This window comes from Trachemys scripta, chromosome 2, assembly GCF_013100865.1.
Source record: "Trachemys scripta elegans isolate TJP31775 chromosome 2, CAS_Tse_1.0, whole genome shotgun sequence".
Taxonomy (NCBI): Eukaryota; Metazoa; Chordata; order Testudines; family Emydidae; genus Trachemys; species Trachemys scripta.
In genome coordinates, this window is record NC_048299.1 from 275,916,113 (window position 1) to 275,934,738 (window position 18,626).

Here is an 18,626-nt window from a genome sequence, read left to right on the forward strand (position 1 = left end):
GTGTGGGGTAAACACCTCATAACAATCTCCCTGGCAGGCTGATGTTTTTGTTTGTTTTTAATGGCAGCTGTTTGAAGCCACCTGGGGGGGGGCGGGGTTGGAATGCTAAGAGAAGTTTCAGAGAAGCGGATTAATGGCCAGAGGACAGATGAAGTGGTCAAAGGTGTGTGATAAACGTATTTATCTGAAGTTCCGCAGTTTATCACATGCTGCTGCAATTTATCATATAGATGTCACATTTCTGGTGTTTTAGGATTCTAAAGGATAAGAGATGTCACATAAATATAAGACATATTTATTAATGAGGCAAAGGTATTATAGTTAAATGTAAATGGTGCAGTCTGGTAACCCTGTTTTACTGTCAAACCAATACGATTTTTCATGTCAGAAATTGATGGCAGTAGTGATAAATAAAGGACAGATAAAGTTAATCCAGCTGCTCTGAGTTGAACAGAGAAGGTATTACTTTGAAGGGTTTAACATATTAATGGAATCAAAATGACACTTCAAAATATTTATGGAAATCTTTTTTAAAGCTTATACATGAAGAATAACAAACCCCTATAAAATATTATTAAAATCCTAGCCGCAATTAAACATGCTGACACTTAAAAGCGTCTGTCTGATTTACTTAAAAATCTTCTTCCAGGAAATTATGACTCTAAAATACCTTTCTACTTTTCACTTTTTAAAACAAAAGAATTTGAATTTCTTAGGAATAAAAAACATTTTAATGGACGATATTTTTAAAGCCAAAACCTTCAAGTTATAAAATGTAAAGTTAATATAAAGAATAGTCAGGCTTTTTTTTTTTCAATGATTTGAAGGTAATATAAAAGCATATAGGGCATAAGCAGTACTGAACACTACAGATCTAGTAATAAGAGCATATGGGGATCAGCCAGTCTAAATGCTGCAGATCTAGTAATAAGAAAAAAACATCCTCCGGGCAAAGGGTGTTTATCCATTTGCATAATGAGTGCCATTTTCATCCTGTATCCAACCCTTAAACCTGATAGAAAGAGCTCCAGGATCTCAACAGTGGAGAGGTGTAGCAGAAGATGGGTTTCTCCTACCTTTTCAACTAGCTTGTTCAAGAAAACGAGGTTGGATACTAGGAGTAAATTCGCTAGATCTATACAGTCCAGTGGTGTCTTACTGAGTACTGCCCAAACCATTGAATATTTTGGAATTGATGGCATGTGTCCTTCTACAAAGGTGTCAGTAAGCATCTCCGTCAAGAGGGGACCCCAGTGATCTCAAGTGTCTTTAACTAATACATTTACAGGTTCTAAGAAGGGACCATTGTGATTATGTAGTCTGACTTCCTGTACAACACGAGCCAGAGAACTTCCCCAAAATAATACCTAGAGCTAGGGTGACCAGACAGCAAACGTGAAAAATCAGGACAGGGGATGGGGGGGAGGGGGTAATAGGAGCCTATATAAGAAAAAGACCCAAAAATCGGGACTGTCCCTATAAAATTGGGACATCTGGTCACCCTACCTAGAGCATCTCGTCAAGAAAAACATCCAATCTTGATCTAAAAATTATCAGTGATAGAGAATCCACCATGACCGTGAAATGGTTCCAATGGTTAATTACTCTCACTGTCAAAAATTTACATCTTATTTTAGATCTGAATTTGTCTGGCTTTAACTTCCAGCCATTGGATCATGTCATACCTTTCTCTGCTAGAGAGAACTCATTATTAAAATACGTGTTTCCCATGTAGGTAATTATAGACTGTAATCAAGTCACTCGTTAACCTCCTCTTTGTTGAGCTTTACAGATTGATCTCCTTGAGTCTATCACTATAAGGCATGTTTTCTAACCCTTTGATCATTCTTGTGGCTCTTCTCTGCACTTTCTCCAATTTATCAATATCCATCTTGAATTGTGGACACCAGAACTGGACTCAGTACTCCAGCAGCAATGGCACCAGTGCCAAGTACAGAGATAAAATAACCTCTATTCCTACTCCAGATTCAGGGGCATGAAGAATTTTCAGTTAGACGACTTTTTTTTTTTCTGGATATTTAATAAACAAAACATGAGGGGCCTGGGCTTGAGTTGAATGTGGTGATTCAGATTTCTGGTAGTGTGTCAAGTGTTTCTCATTATGCAGGTAGGCCTCAAACTGGGAGTGAGATGTTTCTTTTTCTGGGAGCATTGTATGGTTTTTTTTCAGGGAAGAGAGTATCCCACATTTGGGTAACCTTTTCCACAAAATATGTTGGCAATTCTTCACAGCATGTGATGCTGGCTTTTGGGGTAGTGGGAAGGCAAACAATTGATGAAGTAATTAACCTTCCTGAAAAGTTCTGCTGGTTACTTAGCGATCTCAATAACCAATGAGATATATGATCTTTTCCTTTCTATCACGGCTGCTGAATAACAGTGTGGTGAGCCATAAATGTCTTTTGGCACAGTATGCACCCCAAGGGAGAACAGGTGCTTAGCAGGGATACAGCATGGCTGAAAGCCGAGTACCACAAGCAATCCAAAAGCTCTGCTTTCCCCTTCACTTGGGAAAAGAACCATTGCCCTTGTCGCATGCCAGAGCTGTTCAGCTAAAATTCATTATTCTCAAAGTATTTTGGACTTTATTTTCAGCTTACTTTAGTTTCAGTACTTACATCAGGGCCATTACACAAATCTTAACAAAAGCATTGTACTTATATAACTTCAAAAAAACTATGTTAAAAGAACATTAAGATTGCAAAGTGAAGCACCCAAAAGTTAGGAAATGCTCGGATTAAGGTTGCCTGTGCAACCTTAATTCAGCCCTCTTGTGCATATGCATCATGACAGTCTAATTACATGATCATATACCATTTTTTTCTACCAAACACTTGGCCTCATTCAATGCACAGAATAGGCAGTATTCCTTTGATGGGTAACTACTGAATATTCCATTTGATACCCCTCATTCAATGTGTGGTCCCCTTGCATTATTTACTGCACCACAACCAAACTCAGTGCTTGAATACAGAATTATTAATTTCCTCGTGGGCTTTTCACTGATGCTCTCCTGGTAGTTTACAAACATTATTCAATATCTCTTCACAACACCATTGTGAGAACAGGTGGTATTACTGTGCCCATTTTACAGCTGAGGAACAGAGACTAAGGCCCAGAAAAGTCACTCATCTAATGTCGGGCAACCAGAAAATAAGGAACACACAATTCACAGCCAGCTGTGAACATTTTGGTTTAAGTGACTGGCCCAACCTCACACAGAAGCTGTGTGGCAGAGGCAGAAACAGATTTCAGTTCTTCAGGGCAGCATTCAACTGCCTTAACCATGAGACCTTCCTTTCTCTCCCTGCATCCTCTGGATCATTCACTACACGCCTCCCAACTATTGCAACAAATGAGGCAGAGGTCCTACCTACAACAGCCTTCTTCACTACACAACCCTGATTTACACCCAGAGCACGTCCATCTTGTGCACTGAATGAGGCAAGGGGTCCTGTGGAAGAAACAACATGTGATCAAGTAATTAAAGATTGTATCATCATAATGCATATACAAAAGGGGACCGAATTAAGGTTACAAAAGCACCCTTGATTATGGCCTTTTGAGTGCTTAACGATGCAACCTTAACATTCTTTTAACATAGAAAAGTACATCCTCAAACTACGTTTTTTCAAGCTTACAAAGTTTTAAAGCTTCAAAATTGGAAAAAAAACAACCACCAAATATTTAACTCTGTGGAACCACATTGTCCCCCACATGGATCATCAGCAGGGTTGGGATCTTTAAATCCACAGCACAGTCCTCTAACCTTTGAGTTAATAAAGCAACTGATAGCATTAGAAAGTTTAAAAGAACAGGAGTACTTGTGGCACCTTAGAGGCTAACAAATTTATTAGAGCATAAGCTTTTGTGGGCTACAACCCACGAAAGCTTATGCTCTAATAAATTTGTTAGTCTCTAAGGTGCCACAAGTACTCCTGTTCTTTTTGAAGATACAGACTAACATGGCTGCTACTCTGAAACCGGTCATTAGAAAGTTGTTATCTTTTATGTAGACCTGCCACTAGAGGGGGATGGAGGAATACACATTGCCAGGACCACTGAATTATGTGCACTCCAGCCCTGGACACCGGTGACCCTTTGTGACAGAATGAGTATGTTTGTAAATAAAATAATATTTAATAGCCAAAGAGCTTGAGGGGGTGTGATTCAGATTTAGCAAAACTCCATCAAGCCAGGTGAAACTGCCCTACTCAATGAACAAGTGAACAAACCATTTTACTTCTGAGGCAGGCTAGTCTTTGAAATACAACCTCTGGGGTATGTTGTTAATCTTTCAAAAGGTAGCTATTAAACGTCTTTGTATCCTCAATGGGCCATCTCTTAGGCCTTGACTAGACAAACCCAGAGAGAAAGCAGCATTTCCCTTACCTTACCCCACTTCATTGCACATGAAGGTAATTCAGAAAAATTGTTTGCAGAGTGGAGGTGTTGCTCTTGATTAGGATGGGAAGCCTGGCTGGACACAAAACTGCCGCAGGGTGTGGCAAGATCTCTGACTGCATGAAAGACAGCTGAGATTCACTTTCTCTCAGAACAGGATGGGGTAGGAACTGAAGTCAGACACAGATTGCTTTTTGGAATACTTAAGGGCTGTGTTTTCCCTCCGTAACTTTCAATGAGAATGTCTGGCCTGGTTTAGCTTATGCCAACTATAAATCTAGGTATGTTACGCAAGCCATTTTTTAACTCCATTTATTTTGTTTTAAAATAATCTTGTTCTTACAAAGCAATCTGCTGTTGTGTGTGGAGAAGGTTCACCCTGCACCCCTCAAAAGAGGGGTTCCGGGTGGCAAAGAGGTTCTGGAACTTAAACCCCACCACTCAGATCTTGGAAAATAAGACGGGGCAAAGGCCTCCATGCCCAGTGAAGCGTGTTGCAAACAGCTGTGGCAGAGAAACAACTGGGCTGATGCCAACAGGACCCAGGAAAAGACAAGAGTTGGCAGTGACTATGCTGGATCTAGAGACCTATCTTGCAGGGCCTTTCATCACACACAAATACAATAGAACCTATTTATTGTGAAGTCCCCTCTCCCCCGCCCACACATACACTAATTTCACTCTAATCAGAGAGATGTAGACACAAAATATGAAACCAGAATGTGCGGCAATTTTATTATCTAAATAAAATTCTACTCAAATGTTGTCTTCACGGTAATGCTAAAAGTAATAAACTTACCAAATGTCCACTCATTGCTCCCTGAACATTTTCTGGGTTAGAGGATACTCAAGGAGAAATGTGTGACAGTCTCAGAGGGGGAAAGAGATTAAACCGTAACTGTTTGCTGCAGAGGTAGCACGCACAGCTCAGAGGTCTCTTCTGAACAATTACCAAGGAGCAGCACCTGAGGAACAGCTGACTATACTACATTTCTCAGGTAAAACACCACCTGCCATGACTAATGCACTAGGGTAACGCTATCTCAGAATGGCAACTACAGTGCTGAACTGTTCAGTGCATCCAGGAGGCAAGGTAGCTATGCCGACATACAGCCTAGGGCATTAGCTACATCTAGAAAGTACACACCTGCCATGTTGCTAAATGCAGCAGTTACATTCAGGTAAACACACCTGCTTTGTGCTGGATGTTTCAAACACACCTGTACGTTCTGTGTGGGTGAAACATCAACAAAAAGTAGCAGCCCGGTGGTGAACAATCAGCAAGGACACTGCAGGCTTGAAAAATTACTTCTGTCCCATCCTCCTGTTCCAGAGGGTGTTGGCTGCACTATAGAATCTTGGAGGGGTAAAGCAGGGAGAAAGAAAGTGGGAATCTTGGGTTCCATCTTTAAAAGAAGAAAATGTAACCCGGAATAAGAGCATAGGTGCTGAGTTTTTCTTCTGCCCCGAGGTCCCACCCTCACACTGCCTCTTCCTGCCTCTGCTCCACCACCTGCCCCGAGGCCCTGCCCTCACTCCGCCTCTTCCCACCCTGCTCCGTCCTCTCCCCGAGGCTCCCGCCCACTCACTGCTCTCTGCCGTCCTCCACGCCTCTCCCCCAGCACCCAGAAGCTGTTTGGTGGCACCTGATCATCTAATTGGGAGCGCTGCCCAACAGCTGATTGGGGGGTGCCGTCAAACAGCTGTGGCTGGTGAGTGCTGCTCACCCACAACTTTTTTTCCATGGGTGCTCCATCCCCGGAGCACCCATGGAGTCAGCGCCTATGAATAAGAGGAACATTCTGCCATGAGATGTACGTCTCATGAGCTACATTCATAAAAAAGTGGATAGAATTGATTTCTAGGTCTGTTGTCCATTATAAAAGAAGCATTTTAATAGCAAATTGCACCACACTTAGAAAAGCCATTTTAGTGTGTATACAATGAAAATGTGTGTGTTAGCGTTAGAGAGAGAGAGAGAGAGAGAGAGACTATCCAAATCTGCTAGAAGTGAGATGTAACATACTATTTTGTGTCATTTGATGTGTTCTGACCCATGCCAGTTTTGACACCATAATAAGCTGTTTTTTGCTATAAATTTATGTCTTCCCATTACCCCCTCTTCTCTCCTCTTCGCTTGACTGTACTTGGCAAGGAAAACCTACTTCAGCTTCCAATTCTGGCCATCACATTCACATTAAAAAAATAATTAACCAGTCGTTTTCCTTTATCCACTCACCAGCCTTCTCAAACCAGCACAAGGGAAGTTTTGTAAAATCAATACACTTCCTACCAACATTAATCATAAATGTGAAGTAACAAAAAGGAGTTGTGCAAAAAGTGGTCCAGCTTTATAACGGGGGAGGGGGAGAGAAAATAGATGGGAATGATATGGAACGAGAGAGACAGAGATCCCCAGCAATACAAAATAGACTCACAGTCCATCTCGCAGCTCTTGCGTATCATTCGATGTCCCAAGAGATCGAAGGGTTCTTTCCAAGGAAGTCACTGTCAACACAAAAAGAAAGAAAAGAGAAAGAAATGACACCACATTTCAGACAAAAGTATTTCTATGTTTAAATGGGGTTTCTTTCAAACCCGTTCACTAATAACTAACCTATGGACAAATAAAAACACAGAGCACAGCAAGAACTGAAGGTCAGACAATACTAACTCCATCAGAGGACATTAATAATGTGGAATAATCCTTTTGCATCTTGAGTGTGTATTATACATATTTGTTATTTGTGGAGACCATAACTGTACAAAAAGATTTACACCAACTCAGATAAACTAAAGAAAATCTCTCCCCCATAGACCTTACATTTGAACAACACAAGCCCAAGAGTGCCCTTTGGTCATTTTCTGTGGTACATCTTCTAAAAAGATTCAGAGGAGGTACAGAAGAATGCTCGGTTTAAATTAATGATCTAAGGATAAGGAGTGGTATGAAAGGAGCAAAATATGTAATAGAGGAAGGAGAAGATGGAACAGTCTATTATAAATGAATTAAAAGGAAGGAGGCCATGCAAGAGGTTAAGCTGGAATAGAGTTCTGGGGCATATGGAAAGGCAAGGCTAATCTAAATTTTATGTGCATAATGAAGAGCCAATGGAGACAGTCCAGCAAAGAGATATAGTGAGAGAGTAGCAGGAAAGGAAAATGATCTTGGCAACCTTGAATGAGCTCTGCTCCACACTCCAGAAGAACAAGGTCACTGACACTATGTCCCGTGACCCCCTCAAGGTCACTGTCACTATGTCCCGTGGGGAAATTAGGCCCCCTGTCTCCCAAATATGGCAATCAGTTCAACTCCAAGTGTGACTAACCACTGTTAAGCATCTACCCCAACTGTACAGCCTGAAAGACTGTTGGTATCCAAGTAAATGTCCTTTTCATCCTGAATTCGAGATGCAGATTTGAAATCCTAAAATAAGACACCCCACAAAAGTCACACGGATTGCATAGTCAATTGGCGGCCACATTAAAGAGTCTTTATTCTTTTTAATAATTAAGAACAAAAAGGTAAATCTCACATTCATGGTGTCATCAGATTAGTCCAGTGGATCCCAGAGCGGCACCGAGGTAGTGTAAAAATGGAGCAGACTGCAGCCACCTCCCTCTTTAATACAGTGATATAGCCTCTGGAACCTACAGCTCCCACCTGCAACTGTCCATCTTCATCGGAGCAGCTTTCCATTGAGAGAGAGAGATGACTGCTTGCTGGGATCCCGAGTCTCTGCAAACCTCACACCCTTGCATTAGAGACAAGGGTGGCTGCAGCTGCGTGCTGATCTCCACGGGTAACGCTTTGTCCATCCTTATACTACAGACATTCATTTTTCCCCACTCCTAGACAGTGTGCATTAATTCTCATCAACCTGCACTTTGTTAGGACCACAGGAACTGCTATACCAGAACAGATCAAAAAATCAGTTTCTCCTTCTCCGACACTGGCCAATGCCAAATGCTTCAGAAGAAGGTGTAACCCCCCAGTAACTACCTAACCGAGGTTTTGTTTACGGTTGGCTTGCCTTAGTATGGAACTCCCGAGGGGCTAAGAAACAACATTGCTGCTTTCCACTCACCCATGCTCTTGCTCATCTCCTCCCCCGAGTCTCATTCCATCCCATTCTGTTCCAAACTAGAGGCCGGTCACAAGCTGTAAATGTGAGGAGGCATCGCTCTCCAAGCCAATGAATCATCCAAATGCTGAAGTTTTTATTCAGGCAAAAATCCTTCCCCCTCCCCCGCCCCGTGTAATAGGTAACCATTGTGACTGAGCCCGAATCCGTTCCAGGGCTTAGCTCCCTCCCCTGTCTCATCAGTGGTTTCTTCTTGAGCTGGCGTAAGCCATAAAAAACCATCATGGCAGTTAAACTGCCACACCACAAACATTCTGGGCTCCCCTCCCTTCCGGTGTGCACGAAGGGCCCACGTACAGAATGGAATGCAGGCCGAGGCCCTTTTGCAGACTGTGTGCTGTTCTGGCACCCCATCTCCCACTAATCATTTTTGTTGCCCTTCTCTGTACTTTTTCCAATTCTCTATTGGAATTGTACAGAGAAGGGGGAAAATAAAAAGTGATTAGGGGTATGGAACAGCTTCCATATGAGGAGAAAGAACAGGAGTACTTGTGGCACCTTAGAGACTAACAAATTTATTAGACCATAAGCTTTCGTGGACTACAGCCCACTTCTTCGGATGCATATGAGGAGAGTTTAAAAAGACTGGGATTGTTCAGCTTGGAAAAGAGGCGATCGAGGGGGGATATAATAGATATCTATAAAATTGTGAATGGTGTGGAGACAGTGAATAAGAAGGTGTTATTTATCCCATCACATAACACAAGAACCAGGAGACACCCAATGAAATGAATAAGCAGCAGGTTTAAAACAAACAAAAGGAAGTTCTTCCTCACACAACGCACAGTCAACCTGTGGAGATAATTGTCAGGAGATGCTGTAAAGGCCAGAACTATAACTGGCTTTAAAAAAGAATTAGATAATTTCATGAAGGATAAGTCCATCAATGGCTGTTAGCCAAAATGGTCAGGGATGCAACACCATGCTCTGGGGGTCCCTACCCTCTGTTTGCCAGAAGCTGGGAGTGGACGATAGGGAATGGATCACTTGATTCTGTTTTGTTCATTCCCGTTGAAGCACCTGGCACTGGCCACTGTCAGAAGACAGGATACTGGGCTAGATGGACCATTGGTCTGAACCAGTATGGCTGTTCTTACGTTCTTATGTTTATGAGGGGTGCTGGAGGCACCAATGCAGGACTGGCCTGGAGCAATGGGCCTGATCTTACATGTAGCTAAGCATCCTTACCTCCCATGAGAATTGAGGGGATCCTGCACCTGGCAGGATCGGGACCTGTAAAAAGGCTTCAATCAGGCCAGAGATCACCATGCAGTGGCAAATTACAGTAGGTACAGCCCTGGAAGTTAAGAGCAGGCTGACCCCCACAATGAGCACCGTGGGCTCTAAGGCAGTTAGCAAGAACAGTTTAAACTCTCCTCCAAGGCCTCATCTTCTTGCAACCTCCTCCTTCTGGCCTCAAAAAAATCCCATCATGCCCCACTCATATCCATTCAAAATGCTGCAGCAAAGCTCATTTTCCTGGTTCTTTGCCTCAACCATGTCAACAACAAAAAACGCATCACGTTATCGCTGAGGGGTAGGGGGTAAGGTCCTCCTTCACAAGTTAAGCCCCGCCCCACTTCATTGTGCGGTTTAGTCTCCCAAGCTGCAGCTGCTGCCAGTGAACACATCTTTTGAACTTTGCCAACCCAGAATGTTCTAGATCTTACAGGTACAGTTACCACAGTTGCCAGAGGCAACTCATGAGGCTCTTGCTGAGAAGGGGAGACACTGAATGACTTCATTATATTTTAAAAGCTGAGTTCCAGCTTCCATTCTAATCTTCCTGTTTCAGTTGTTCAGGACTTCCTCACACAAATTCCATGTTTTGTCTCAGCCGAAGGGAGTGATTTTTTTTTAAACTTTGAGCCAAAGAGGTGCTTTCGAATTTTGCAAGTGGGAAAAACAAACAAACAAAGCTACCTTTCCATATGTTCCCATTGGAATGGTTGCAGCTAGAAACTTGGCTTGTTTTGCACTCCACAACGACTTAAGATTTATGAAAATCAGCCCAGCAGATTTTTAAAGCTAACAATGAGACGCTTGTAAATCAACAACATAAGTTGGCTCTTATTACTTATGTTATTTAATCTATGCCACAAAATACACAAGATACAGAAAAGTGACTAAGTTAAATCCAGAAGAAAAAATTCTCCTTTTGAATGTTTGATGTCTGAACCTCAATGTTGAATCAACAGTAGATGTATTTATTTTTCCATCTTGCATTTAACATCCGTCTTGCATTTAACATATCAAGTATGTAAGCACTGTAGGATCTTTCACAATGAAAGACACTAAATAAATACAGGCTATTATTATAATTTATCTCTTGGATTTTCTCAAGACATTCTCAATGGTACAAACATATATACATCACCGGTTGCTCTAGTACCGTAAGTCACGAAAAAAGAACAGATAACTGGTATGGGCTCATCACCTGACTGTGGAAATGGAAGCCAGGAAATCCTAAATGCTAACCCTTGTTCTGACACTGACTCCATCTGTGAGCTTATCCAAGATACTTAATCATTCTGTGGTTTAGTTTTGCTAACAGTAAGGCAGGAGTAATATTTACCTCTCTCATAGGATTAATTCATTTATTTTTAACATACCTTAACAGTGAAAACTGCTACAGAAGCAATAAGAATTACCCATTTCAGGAACCTGGATGGTGTGACAAACTGCATTGTCACCCTGAGATACTGGGGTGGGGATGATCAAAAAAATTTCTATCACAACTGCTTTTTAATGGAAAACTGGGCTTTTGACTAAAGATTTTTTTTTTCCATGAGAAGTGTCTGCTTTTTATGGAAAATTTCAACTCATCAAAAAGCAGAACACCCAAAAATCAAAAGGTTTTTTGGTTCATTACCAAAAGTTTCAATTCCAAAAAGCCACACCAGGTGCCTCAAGGGAGTTGCAGTTCCCAGGTTTTCTGACCCCCATCTTCCCAATGAGCTAGCTTCCCCAGCCAGACTACATGTCCCATGATGTGCTGTGGCCATGGAACTTTCGCTATGCACCATGGCTGCTCAGGAAGAAGGGGGACTGTTCTGCACCATGGAAAATGTAGTCCAGACAAAGCCCAGCAGCCCATAAAGGAGAATGGGAGCACAAGACACCTGAACTACAACGCCCATGAGGAACCATGGTGGCATTTCCTTTTTTTTTGGTTTTCAATCAAAAGCGTCGGTTGATTTTTTTCAAGTTTTGATTTTTCACTAAAAATCAACATTTTTTTAATTTTCAATTTCAACATAATTTTCTATGAAAAAATTCTGACCAGCTCTAACAAAATGGAGAGAAAGAAGAAAGCTTGCACATGAAAGGAGAGGGGAATATTAGTTGCATTCTCCATAAAATCCCTGCCGGCTGGCTGGAAATACCCAAGAATAGAACAAAGTCTGCTTGGTCCTTGTTATGTTTCCCAAAACCCAAACAACCAATAAAGCCTTTTAATTTAATTAGAATGATTTTAATTACAGGAGGAGAAAGAGTATCAACAAAATAGTGAAGTGAGAGGGTCCTTGTTTACAAATTTCATCCATCCACCCCACTTCATTCTTTGATTCAATCTCCCACCAACACCAGCTACTTCTAATGACAAGTCTGCTGGGCTCTGAATCCATAACGTTCCAGTTCCTAAAGGCCCAATAAACATTCACAGTCATCACAGTTCGTAAAACTCCACATACCCAAGTTCCTGAAACACAGTTCAGAAATCCCCAAAGATTCATGCTGCAATATGATCCTTTTAAAGTTGCCACGGTCAATGGGATCTTGAGTTATCCATATAAGTGCCAGGCATAGGCTGGAGCAGCTGTAATAATTAATGCATCCAAATTTCAGAGACGAGTTATATATTGGAGAAGTGAAGACGTGAAACTCAGTGGGGTCTCAGCCAGTTGTCCCTTTTTTGCCCTCTCCCCTGCCATACACACACCTTTTACCTCCCATGTATTTTTCCAACTTGCACATTAGGGATGAGATAGTCAAAACTACCTAGGGGATTTGGATGCCTGATGCAGTCTGTGACAAATTGACTCACCAGCCAGTGTGCTGTCTTGGACCTGGGTGAGGCATTATTGTTTTGGGTTATTTCTCTCTGTAATCCCATCAACCGGCCATTCAGATTTTGTGGTGGTCCCCTTTGTCTTGTGACTTGGCCCTCCGGCCAAGTCACATTTTGTCTCACAGCTTTTTTGGTAAATCAGAGTTCAACTCAACAATAGTCCCAAGACAGGTCATCGGCCTCGGTCTAGGCCCAACAGTCCTCCTGGCCCTTGAGTTTGGGATCTTTATACAAGCCTCTTCAGTGAGGTTGTAGGGAAACCCATTCCCTCCCTCTGTCCTGTGTTCAAGCCCAGAGACCTGCAGCAAGCAGGTAAGGTCTGTCTCACTGGATCTCTTGATTCTTCCCTGGGCTACTTCCTACTCTGACCTGCCTTCTCAGGGGGCTCACATGGTCCCAATATGACAAAGGAAAGAGAACTATCCTAGCAGAGATAAAGACTGGCACCAGCCCTTCTGTCCCACAGTTTCCGTAAGGGTCCATCAGTCCTCTGTACTACTGCTCCAGATCCGCAGGAAATCTAAGGCACCTTGGCTCTCTGTTGTGCTACGCTCTGGGAGCTGAGGATGAGAAGTCTATCCATTGTCTAGGGCTGGGGCCTTCAGAACTGAGTTTCTCTTCCTCCAAGTCTGGCATGCTTCACAGGAACAGTGGGGTGCGGCAGCCTGAGTTCACAGCTGCTCTTTAACCCCTTTCTGTGTAGCGAGGGGTTTATATACCCGCAAGTTGTCCTTTGATTTGGCTGTAAACCAGGGTCACCTCCCCACCTTCACTCATCTTCTTTGGGCTGCCCCAGGTTGAAATTAAAAGGTGCTCAATAGTAACAGGATCACCTGGGTATCTTGGCCAACACTTCCTCATCTCTACAAAACAGGATCTAGTATCCACAGCGGTGTATGGACAATTTGAGAACACAAACAGCTGCCGCCTTTGTCTATACATTCACCTCAGTGCCAGCATCTCACTCAATGCTTCGTAAAGCACTTGGAGATGCAATATGATGAGAGCCCCAAAGTCGTTACACTTTAGCTAATAATTATTTTTTGTGTGATGTACAGAGTGGTCCAAAGGATAAATTGAGGGTTTTCACTAATGTCCGTTAGCTTCTCTAACAGCAGAGTTTAACCTTTCTAGAGGTCTCCCACACATGATAATTTCCTCCTGGGTTTTTTTATATCCACATTCTTAACAAATCAATCTAAAGTGCAATCTATATATCGCCCATTTCCAAGATGAAACATGACAGCTTCTAAAAATATTTCAAGGCCAATTAGACCTTCAGAGAAGAACTCAATGCAGCAGCAAAACACAGTATGGTACTTGCTATAATGAACTCGTCAGATAACAGAATGAGTCAAGGCGGACTGCGCATTCTCAAACGTACTCAATTGATGAGACTGGATTACTGTTATGTATATAATTCAAGCAGGGAAGAAGTCGCTCATCATGATGATGGTATGTTTTTGACTTCCGCAGAGAAAACCATGACAATTCAGAGTGAAGGCTACCCCTTTAATGTCTTCGCACTGCCAAACTAGGGAGATCTATGGAAGACAGACTGATCTGATATTCCATGGGTTCTGTGTAACAGCAGCATAGATCTTTGATATTGTGCTCTTTAGAGCAAAGACGTTTCTTTGAGACAAGTAATATGTCAACACCAGGTGCAGAGCTATGGAAAGGCCAATTTTTGACCCAATACAGCGGTGTTGCTTTTAAAGTGTCACAGGCTCTTTGCTCAGTGCAAGAGCATTTGGGCTGGTGACCCAGAAGTCATTTCTAGCTTTAGCATCAGTAGTGTAGTGGAGGGTAAATGTGGGTAAATGGAGTTTACCCACTCCTCATTTGGGGAATGTGAAGTTTAGTCTTTTACCACTACGCCACTGATTAGCATATGCGATATTTAAACACAGTGGGACAGATCCCTAGTGGGCATAAATCAGCAGAGCTCCACTGACGTCACAGGGACCGCGTTGATTTGTGTAAGTTCAGGATCTGACTCAGAACATCCATATATTCTCTTGGAAGCGTTAAAAGCAATTGGTCCCAAAATGGCAACCAAAATTTTACAGCATCTCAGGGACAATGCAGAATCCTTTGCTCAGCCCCTCCGATCAAAGAAATGGGATGCACGCTGCATGTGACATCAGTAATAAGCAAGTAACAGGAATCTAAAATAGAAGAGCCCTATTAGAGCATTCAGATTTCCCAACTGGCCAGTGCAGGATTGCTCCCTCCCGTGCATTCTTAAGTGATTAGTCCTTCAGACATGATCTGCTGAACCAATTCCTTTTATTGGTGGTGTTTATTTTTATTTATTTATAAGGCATTTACCAGGTGGCAGCTAAGTGCTGCTCAATAAAAAAAAAAAAGAACACAAAAACCCCTTTATAAAAAAGTAACTACAAAAGTCACCAATCAGCTAAATGCCATCCATAACCTTGGAATTTAAAAAAACAATCTGGCACAAGCACAAAACCCAATAGCTATCAGGCAAACCTCCCTACCCACAAAGAGGACAGTTCCTAAACATCAAGAGGAATGAGGAAAACAGACACAAAAACACAGGGAAGGGGCCCAAACATGGCTTCAAAAACCTAGGCCACCTAAACAAGCCAAATGTTTACTCTAGTGCTACATATTTCTTAGACACCTAGCATCATAATTTCTAAGCAGTGAGACAGCAAACTAGCAGAATATGAATTGCATCGTGTGCTACAGCTATGATTCAAAATCCTCTAATTCTACAGGAGCGAGTGATGCAATAGGGAGACAATGTTGCCTTGTGGATAAAACACAGAGCTGGCACTAAGAAGACCTGCCTATTCGTGACTCTGTCACTAGCCTGCTGGGTAACCTTGGCCAAGTCACTTTCCCGCTCTGTGCCTTGGTTTCCCCATCTGTAAAGTGATACTGACCTCCTTTGTAAATCACTTTGAAATCTATGGATGAAAACACTACACGTTAGTCTAATAGATTGAGTGCCACTAATTTATCCACAGATCCCCTACCAGCTTTTTGTTGCATCATTTTACCTAATTTTGCTGTTTCACCAATCTCATGCCGGGACTTTTTCCCCTTGCTGGTCACACCAATCTTTGTAACAGCCTGCCTTCCCCAGTGGTGGGAGTGCCAGTGCATAATCTCAGTAAGAGCAGCGGATCACAGAAGGCGGAAATAAGTGCAACAACATCAGTGACCAGTACAGCATCAATAAGCTATTTTATAGATATCTCCTCATTCCAAAGGATACCCAAGCGCTTTAAAAGCATTATAAATTCATAGATTTTAGGGCCAGAATGAACTATTCCGATCATCCAGTCCATCCTCCTGAGGAACACAGGCCATAGAATTTCATCTCGCAGTTCCTGTAGCAAGACTATAACTTGCAGTTGAACTAGAGCTACATTTTACAGAGACATCAAATCTTGATTTAAAGACTCCAAGTGGTGCCGAATCCATCATACCTCTCAGCAAGCTGTTCTAATGGTTGGTCACCCTCATTTTTAAAGTTTGATTTGGTCTAGCTTCAACTTCCAAATAACTGGATCTTGTTCTGTTTTTGTCTGCTAGATTAATGAGCCTTGTACTATCCGATATCTTCTCCCCTCATAGGTATTTGTAAATCGTGATCGAGTCACCTCTTGAATTTCTCAATAAGCTAAATGAATAGAGGCCTTTTGTATCTTTCCAGTCCTCAATTCTTGAGGCTCTTTTCTGAACCCTCTCCAGTTTTACACCATGTTTTATAAAGTATTGGCATCATTATTCCAGTAGCGGAATAAAGAAATCATTTCAGACAACACTGAGATGCAGACACTTGTGATACAGAACACAACGTCACACAACAACAGTTCAGAACAAGAAGTGAAGAGTACTCTAAATACTTAAAAGTTCAGGCAGAATTTAGTAGTTACATACAAAATGAAATCGGACAAGGATATTTGCGATAAATCCTGATCTCTTTTGAGAAGTGTCACAGATTCTTAAATGACCATAAGCAGCCAGAAACTGCGGTCTATATTCAATCTGCAAGACTAACCCTAGGACCACGCTGGGTCATGATATCAGAACTCTTTCTGAGGAATTTCACTCCTTTCTGCAGCACTTGGCTTTTTCCTGGAAGTATCTCCTCTAAAGCAGCAAGAGTCCCATTGCCACCACAAAGCATCTCAAAGGTTAGCAGTGAAACCATTCTTTCTTATTGCCATTCAACTTCCTAAGTGCATGATTCCTCCCCCGCCCACACATATCACAAATGCTTTGTCTACACTACAAATGCTTTCCTGCTATCACTATATTGGTACACCTATACTGGCAGGGCCCCTGAGCGTTGATATAACATTAGCTGTGCCGATAGAAGCACTTTTCTGTTGGCATATTTGAATCTACAACAGGGGAATTGCCAGCCTGGTTATGTTTCACACCCCTAACTGGCACCACTATGCCAATAAAACTTTGTAGTGTAGACCTGGCCGAAGTGAAATTGCTGAAATTTCCGTTCTATAGCAGGGACTTCCATAAGTCCAGGGACTTCCACTTGAATCTATGGGGCTGCAGACGGGAGTTTGACAGAGGGAGGCTTACGATGGTTAGGAAGACCCGCAACACCTGTGCCAGCACTGCTGCTGTCTCCTCCACCTGTGCCTGTAGCCAGACAGAGTGCCTAAGCATGGATGCCTCTACCCAGATCCTGGTGTGGTTTTGCAAAGACTGTAACTTGCAATTTCCACTTACTGATATCCAGGCTGGGGGGACCATCCAATGTGAGAGATGCCTGCTGGTGGAATCTCTCAGGCAGCAGGTGGGAGAGCTACAGGAGGAGGTGGCTAGGTTGAGGAGCATCCGTATCCATGAGCAATTCCTCGACAGTGTCCATGTGGAGACAGCTGAGGTAGCTGTCCCAGTACACAGGACTGCTGATACACCACTGGTGGAGGAGGAGATGGCTCAGGGTGGACACTGGCAGCTGGTTACTTCTGGCAGCAGGCAGTGCTCCACCCTTGCTCCGAACCCTCCTGCCGTGGTTATAGGTAACCGTTATGCTCTTCTTGACACAGGAAAGAAGGAATCACTCCCTACAGTAAAGGAGGAGAAGCCTCGTACCCCTAAGGCTGGAGAGTCTGCTGCCACCACTGCGAATAGGAAACGTAGGGTAGTGGTGGTCGGAGACTCTCTGCTGAGGGGGACGGAGGCGCCCATCTGTCGCCCTGACATCTCATCTCGGGAGGTATGCTGCCTGCCGGGGGCCCGTATCCGAGACGTTACGGAGGCATTGTCGAGGATTATCCAGCCCTCTGACTACTACCCCATGCTACTCATCCATGTGGGCACAAATGATACTGCGCGGTGTGACACTGAGCGGATCAAGAGTGACTACAGGGCTCTGGGAGTACGGGTGAAGGAGTTTGGAGCGCAGGTGGTATTCTCTTCAATTCTTCCTGTCAAAGGTAGGGGCCCGGGCAGAGACAGATGCATCATGGAGGTGAATGCCTGGCTGCGAAGATGGTGTCGCCAGGAGGGCTTTGGCTTCCTAGACCACGGAATGCTATTCGAGGAAGGACTGCTAGGCAGAGATGGCGTTCACCTTTCGAGGAGAGGAAAGACCCTCTTCGGACACAGACTGGCTAACCTAGTGAGGAGGGCTTTAAACTAGGTTCGACGGGGACAGGTGAGCAAAGCCCACAGGTAAGTGGGGAACATGGAGACCGGGGAGATGGGTCGGAAACGAGAGGGAGTGTGGGCTATATTGGCAGAGAGAAAGGAGAGTCAGGACAAAACTGGGAGGAAAGATCAAACCAGTATCTTAGATGCCTATATACAAATGCGAGAAGTATGGGGAATAAGCAGGAAGAACTGGAAGTGCTAATACATAAATACAACTATGACATTGTTGGCATCACTGAAACTTGGTGGGATAATACACATGATTGGAATGTTGGTGTGGATGGGTACAGCTTGCTCAGGAAGGATAGACAGGGGAA

At 43.1% G+C, this 18,626-nt stretch overlaps 1 protein-coding gene across 7 annotated transcripts in view; it reads right to left on the reverse strand.

Annotated features, from left to right (window-relative positions):
• TSNARE1 (t-SNARE domain containing 1) overlaps positions 1-18,626 on the reverse strand; it is a 609,011-nt gene that overhangs the window by 394,264 nt on the left and 196,121 nt on the right. For all 7 annotated transcript variants that reach the window (XM_034763709.1, XM_034763708.1, XM_034763705.1 and 4 more), the window contains one exon: positions 6,864-6,933. In XM_034763709.1, the coding sequence (XP_034619600.1) occupies positions 6,864-6,933 (70 nt within the window). The remainder of the gene's footprint in view (positions 1-6,863; positions 6,934-18,626) is intronic.